The sequence below is a fragment of the Pteropus vampyrus genome, unplaced genomic scaffold (genome assembly GCF_000151845.1).
Source record: "Pteropus vampyrus isolate Shadow unplaced genomic scaffold, Pvam_2.0 Scaffold214, whole genome shotgun sequence".
NCBI lineage: Eukaryota > Metazoa > Chordata > Mammalia > Chiroptera > Pteropodidae > Pteropus > Pteropus vampyrus.
Window position 1 is genome coordinate 53,098 of NW_011888995.1, and position 7,227 is coordinate 60,324.

The following is a 7,227-nucleotide window of genomic DNA, read 5'->3' on the forward strand; positions in this document are numbered from 1 at the left end:
CCCGTGTGATGATGTCGAGTCTGGGACGTCACTGGACATCACCCATGCTTAGTGGCCTCCTCGCTCATGTCTGTTTCCCCTCCCCCTTTACTGGTTTCTCCAGGGAGCACTTTAAAAAAAAAAAAAAAACAACTCAGTTGCTCAGGGTCTGCTTCAGGGGAAAAGAACCTACAACATCTGCCCAGTAAGCTTTCTAGTTTGTCTCCTCAAATGGCTCCATTGACATGTAACTTTTTAATGCCCAAAGATATGTCACGCAGGTTACCTACTTCACCTGTACGCCCGGGCCGAGGATTGGGAGGATTCGATGGAATACTCTTTGCAAGATGCTTAGCACGTGGTTGGCGCTTACAAAAACAGCTGCGTTTATCCTGATTTCTTTTGCCAGGAATATGAAGGGGACCGGAATGAGGCGGGCGAAAGGCACGGCTATGGGAAAGCGAGGCTGCCCAACGGGGACACGTACGAGGGTAGCTACGAACACGGGAAAAGGCACGGGCAGGTCAGAATGGGCGCCTCGCGTGGGTGGTCTCCTCCGTTCAGTACTCTGTTCGTGAGTATGAGGTTCCAGGATGATATGAATCCTATAATCTGTGTGTTTCAGGGGATCTACAAGTTTAAAAATGGCGCGCGATACATTGGAGAGTATGTTAAAAATAAAAAGCACGGTCAAGGCACTTTTATATACCCAGACGGATCGAGATATGAAGGTAAAGTGTTCTCGCCAGCCGGCCTTTCGCGTTGCAGAGGTCCTTGGGGACCGAGCTTGTCCGTGGATACGGAGATAAACGAGCCCGCTTAATGTTCTCCCGAGGATTCAACGAGAAACCGTGTTCCTGTGTTCACGGGGTTGATGCGGAAACCAGAAAGCCTTGTGATGATGGGAAATGTGACTGTCCGTGGGAGCAGCGCACCCTGTCCCACGAGCCCGTGTGCTGAAGAGCAAACGCGGGGGCCTCGCAGAGCGGGTCACACCCGCGACGTTGGCCGGCCCGCGGCATTTGTCTTTGAAGTCGATTTCGCTGTCTCCGTTTCTGACGGACCCTCCTCCAATGAGCGCACCGTCTGTGTAGACCTGGGGTGCCTCGTGGAAGCCGTCTGCCCGTTCCACTGGCGTTCTGGGCCCTGCCGTCGTGCTTTAAAAATTTTTTTATTTTTTACGCCTACAGCACCTGGTCTTCCTAGGTGGTCTCCCATCCGAGTACTAACCAGGCCCGACCCTGCTGAGCTTCCGAGATCAGGCGGGATCGGGCGTGTTCAGGGTGGTGTGGCCGTAGACCCCGCCGTAATTCTTTACACGCCAATGTCACGTCTCGGGAAGGTGCTTATTCTCTTATTTCCCAGACCCGCGCTGCTGCCCCAGGCACCACGGTCGCCTGGTGGGCCACAGTGCCAGCCTGAACCCAGCACGGGCCGGAGACGGTTCTGAACGTCGGAGGAGATACAAGTGGGGGGTGGGTGTGAGCCTTCGGAGCCGGCGTGCAAAGTTCTGTGTCTTGGGATTCTTTTCTGAGAAGAAGGTACCTAGTTTTCGTCAGATTTCCAAAAAGATCTGTGACCGCCCCCCTACCCCTGGAACTGTGGTGGCAGGAGGTGTGACCTGTTCCAGGGGACCTCACCCCTCCTCACCTCCGCTGTCTCACCTGCAGTGTGCAGATTAGACGAATTAACCCCGTGGAACTCTCAGGACCTGCCCGACGGGCGGCAAGCGCTCGGCCAGTGTTGGCTGGGCGTTGCTGGGCGACCACGCACCTGTGCGATCGCGCACCTGTGCGATCGCGCACCTGTGCGATCGCATCTCCTCCTCCTGAGGGGGGCGTGCCTGGGAGTGTGAGCTCGCATGGCCTGATGCCGTGAGACAGAACCCGAGCCCGGGGTTCTCACACACGTTCTGCCAGACCCTGAGGCCACGTCGGGGGCGCTCACCGCTCTTCCCGTTGGAGCCGGAATTTCCGTGTCACTTTGTAGGTCTCAGGGGGCAGCTGTCACTTTTTAAACCAACTTTGAACGATGTAGTTTAGGGTTTAATTGAATTCTTTCCACATCCTCATGAACCTAATCGCTTTGTTGTCACTTTTTATTTCAACGTAGACGTTAATATAATTTGAACAACGTGTAAATGTGTACACACACACACACGTACCTAGAAGAGCTTGACGACTTGTCACGGGCAGTGCCGCGTCCAGTTTCGGGGTGCTTGTCAGCTCTGGAAGCCGCTGTTAAGCTCCCTCACGTGCGGGCTGTAAGGTCTGAGGACCTTGTGAGTTTCCAGTGCAGGGAGATCTTCGGCACCTTTTACCTGGCGGCGTTCGTTAGCTGGTTTGCTGCTGTTTTGTGGTCGAGGCGTGTTACGCGTTGTATGAGAGCTTTGCTAGTTTTGGTATTTCCTATCCAGTCGGCAAGGAATTAGCACGGCGGCGAGTGGGCAGGGACACTCGGGTGAGGGAAGGGTCCACGCAGAGGCCCCGGTGGCAAAGGCGCCGTGCCCATCCGCGTGAAGCTGTGTGGGGCCGCCGTGGGCGGCTAGGCTGCAAGGGCGCGTTTGAGCCATGTGGCGAGGTGGGAAGTGGCCGAGGATGGGCCGTCAAGCCTTGGAGTGGTGGCTGGGTCACCAAACACACACCAGCTGAAGGAGCGTGGTGTTGGGACCGCGGCCACGGGGCAGACAAGCCTGGTTTGAACCCTTGCCGTGTGGCCGACCAGCTGACTCCTGATGTTCGCACGACAGCCGACTGGGCCCCCCACACATACACCTGCCCAGCCCCGTCCCGGGCGGACCCCCGACCCAGCCTCCCTTAGCCGGCTCCACACTTCGCGTCATCTGGCCGGGAGGCGAGGGGCCGAGGGAAGTCAGGGAGGGTGGAGACGGCGGTGCAGGCGGTGCAGGCGGTGCTCCCTTCTTACCCGGGCTGCTTTTGTGTCGTCCTTTCCAGGGGAGTGGGCCAATGACCAGAGGCACGGCCACGGCATGTACTACTACGTCAACAACGACACCTACACTGGGGAGTGGCTCGCTCACCAAAGGTTTGCTTCTCGTCGGTCCTATAGATCGATTCATGTAGTAAGAATATGGCAGTGTCTTACATGACAGAAGGCCCTGAGCCGGCTCTGCCAGGCCGTTCGAACCCATGGCGGCTTTACGGGGCGCCTCTGGGACGACGCAGTACCGGGCAGGTGCTGGCCGTGGGGCGTGAGGACACAGACCTTTCTGGGGAACTGAGCCTCAGCTGCGTCTTCCCCGGGAGCACCAGCTGACCTGCGGGAAGGTCCCCCGCTGTCTGGCAGGTGACGCCTCCCCCGTGCTTGGGCACACCGAACAAGAGGCATGCTTAACTGAGCAGATACAGAACCAGTGGCTCGTGAGCCCGCGTCAGCCTGGGCCTCCCCCTCAATGGAAATACCCGTTTTACACACCTGGAGGGTTTTCCTCTGCTGGGGAACAAAATGCACTGTGCTGCTGTCTTACCCAGGCACGGCCAAGGCACCTACGTCTACGCAGAGACGGGCAGCAGGTACGTGGGTACCTGGGTCAACGGACAGCAAGAGGGGGCGGCCGAGCTTATCCACACGAACCACAGGTACCAGGGCAAGTTCGTGAACAAAAACGTAAGTGGACGGGAAGCGATGTCTGCCGGCGCGATACCCAGTGCCCTCCTCCCCAGGCTGCGCGATCGTGGGAACGGAAAATATTGAAAACTTGCGGAAACCCTCCCATCGCCTCTGAACACAGGAAATGGGGCCGCTTTGCCTCTCTCGGAGCCTCCTGACACCCCCTGGCGGGGAAGGGGGACGCTTGGCCTGTTTCTCTGCATCTCTGTAAAATGCCCACTCTCCTGCAGCCACGGTCTGTCCCATCGGAACACAGGGCCCCTTGACCTCCTGCTGTGTGTGCTCCTTCTCTGGGGGGCGGGTGGTGAATCAGAGGTTCTCATTTGTCTGGGGCATCTGGACATTTCCTGCCATTGAGCGCAGGCGGGTTTGACTTTCTTTCCCCTGGGGGCTGGAGGCTGGAGCCTGGGCAGGAAGACCATACCCCGCCTGGTGGCGGTGTGGTCCGGACGAGTCTCCGGGTTCACAGAACCCGTGATCAGTCATCTCTGCTGGGAGGACATGGTGGCTTCACTTGTCCTTCTTGTCTGAGCCCTGGTAGGATGCAGAGAAACCCTGGCGTTTGTCATGGCACTGGTCAGGGGGCGAGCAGACACCTTCCCCGAAGAAAGAGTTTGCTGAGCAAGGAAAGGTGCTGGAAGTTGGCATAGGAACACTTAATCGATTTAATGAAGTAGCCGCGGACCCTCTTAAAACTCCGTTCTCATTCACGTATAATTCATGCCCTAATTACAGATTCCGTTTTTAGTCTTTGTAGAACAGCTCATTCTCCAGTAAAACATGTAATTCCCAGCAAAATGCTCGCGGGATACCTTCCGGCGTGGGGAGGTGGGTAGAGGGAGAGAGGATTTGACAGAAGTTAACAGGCGAGAATCAGTGGATACGGGGAACTTAGATGCATCTGGAAAACGAGAGCCAAAGTGGAGGCTTCGTTCTGCTGCCTGTGAACCCTTTAAAGTTATACAAATCTTACGCGAGTACTGGAATCCCCCCTCCTTGAGCTCCGGCCCCCGCACCCCCTTCTCCCTGTCGCGCCCCCTCCCCATCTTCCTGCGCCTCGCGGGCGCACACGCCCACACGGCTTAGACTGAATCACAGCGCTGGGGGTTTAGTTACCGAAATAGGATCGCGCGACATCGGGACACAAACACATACAGAGAGCGCCTATCTTTTTGCAAAGTTGGGAGTATTCACGTAGGTTAGATCCTGGAGTTGCCGACTCCACAAGTATCGATATTTCAAGTCGTGACCAAGGCTACCAATTGTTCTAAAAAGCTGTGCCAGTCTATACTCGGGCTGACAGGGTACGAGCGGCTCTTCAGCACATGTCCTCGCCGACCTCGGATATTATCAGTCTTCGACACTTTTTGCAAATCTAAGGGGTAAAAAAAGTCACCTCATCGTTTTAATGTTCATTCCCCTGATTCCTGGCGAGTCCGGTCTCGACACACTTTTAGCGCTGCTTTGACTTTCTCCCTCAGGGAGTGACCTGTTTACATCTCTGCCAACAAGTTATTAAAACATGCTATAAAGCTTCAGTAATTCAAATCATGGGACGTTAGGATAGAGCTATACGACTTGGCGAAAGAGAAAGTCTAGAGACAGACACGAGTATGTACAATAATTTAGCGTTCGATGAGGGCGCCATTTCACATTAATGAAGAGGTGAAGGGGAGAAATGGTGCTTGGTACCCATTTGGGAGAAACATTAAATCAGAGTTTGTCCTCCAGCACAAAGACGAAGATACTTTCTAGAAGAAATAAACATTTAAATGTAAACAAGAAAATACAGGTAGAAAAACAGGTGAATACTTATTCATATTGAAATGAGGAAAGAAACTTTCCACACAGAAATCGAAAGGGAAAACCAGGAGATTTTGCCTGATAAAAATAATCCGTTACAGATCAGAAAACGCTATAAGGAGAATTTAAGAGATAGGTGACAAATGGGGTTTGAATATTTTCAACGTTTAATATAGGAAGCACTGGTATCGATCGATGTGATCTAAATGGTCAAAATGTTAAAAAAAATGAACCCTGCCAGTAACTTAAAAGATGTGGCTTGAAATGATGAGGCCTCATTCCATATACATACAGGAAAATATGGGACGAAATCTTAGGGAAAAACAAGATTTTGAGGACTCAGAGTCTCGTAAATGCTGTTCTGGGAATGAACGTTCTCAGCATCTCGTTCTGGTTCATACATCGTACATACTGTTTGTCCAGAAACGTTACTTCTGAGAACTTACCCTGAGGAATACATCGAGAGCGTACGTAAAGATTTAACCCTGAATGTGTTTCCTGTAACAGTCTTTGTCAAAGAAAAGTGTCAGCAGATCAAATGTTGACAACAGCGAACAAGTAACATAGATTATAATTCTCAGATGCAATAAAATACCAAGTTGACAACTGGGATCGTGGAAGGATATCTGTAAATATGGAAAGTCGTTCATGCCTTAATTCTAAGTAAAAATAGAGTAGGAGTCAAAATGTGTAATTATGATCAGAATTTTATTTTAAAAAAAAAAAACAAAACAAAACCGTGTCCTAGAAACAAGGTTACAGAAACTGTATCAAAATATTATTAATAGTTCTCTCTCTCACTAGTTTGCCGGTGGGTGTTGCTTGGTGAAATGTTTGTAATAAATGCATTACTTTTATAAAGAGATAAAATGCAGTTAAAGTCTTAAAAAGGCGGGACACACACCCTGCACTTGGCACTTCTGCTGGCCGTTAGTTCACAAAGGCATTCTTTGATGCCCATTAGCCTTTCCCCAATGACATGGTTCGGGTCGGTTTTTCGGGGGTGACGTTTCTAAAGCATTTTGCACTTTGTCCTGGGAGTCGACACCCAGGAGTGAGGTGCCCCTTGGTTTCCCTTTGCTCGTAGCCCGTTGGCTCCGGAAAGTACGTGTTTGATATTGGATGTGAGCAGCACGGGGAATACCGTCTCACCGATGTGGTAAGTGGCAGGGGACATGCGGTTTCCTGCACTGGTGGGCGCAGGGGCAGCTCAGTGGCATCCATCGATCCCGCAGACTGATGAGGCGAGCGGCTACGCCAGCTCACAGGGACCTTCATGTCCACTTTCCTTCCTCCCTGGCGTGTGTTAGTCCAGAACTAAACGATGCTGTTTTAGAGTCGTTGGTAAAGTCTGGATGCCCTTCCCGTGCGGGGGAACCAGCTCATCCCGAGCCAGAGGCCTCTGACAGTTGGTTAGGTCCCCGAAATGACAAGGGAAGTCTGTCACCGAGGTGTCGCCGAATTCACCCAGTAACTCAGCGCTTCAGGGAGCGGCTCGCACCACTGAGAATTTTCTCTTTCTGTTCTTTTCCAATTCTTACCATTACTACGACATGGATATTCTTTGGTTCATATTAAGTTTCCTAGCTAATATTGTCATCGCCACGCATCCCAGTCTGCGTGTGTGTGGAGAGGCAGGGTGTCTGTGTCCTGTGTGCCTGTCGTCGTTACCTGACCGAAGACTGTAGATAACTGGCAATTTAATGCAATACCTTAGGCGCCCCAGCACCCCTGCGCCCCCAGGGTGCCCCCACTGCCCAGGCAGGCCCCGGGGCACCCTCCTTTCGTGGTCCCCTCGCCCGTGGCGTTCTCTCT

General features: G+C 52.8%; 1 protein-coding gene and 1 non-coding gene across 2 annotated transcripts in view; one reads left to right on the forward strand and one right to left on the reverse strand.

Annotated features, from left to right (window-relative positions):
* RSPH1 (radial spoke head 1 homolog) overlaps nt 1-7,227 on the forward strand; it is a 14,207-nt gene that overhangs the window by 1,054 nt on the left and 5,926 nt on the right. Inside the window, exons 2-6 of the mRNA XM_011372867.2 lie at nt 389-502; nt 605-710; nt 2,934-3,024; nt 3,471-3,606; nt 6,500-6,571. Of these exons, the coding sequence (XP_011371169.1) occupies nt 389-502; nt 605-710; nt 2,934-3,024; nt 3,471-3,606; nt 6,500-6,571 (519 nt within the window). The remainder of the gene's footprint in view (nt 1-388; nt 503-604; nt 711-2,933; nt 3,025-3,470; nt 3,607-6,499; nt 6,572-7,227) is intronic.
* On the reverse strand, nt 1,161-1,279 carry LOC111747210. The gene has a single exon (XR_002783437.1). It is a non-coding gene; the product is annotated as a 5S ribosomal RNA (ribosomal RNA).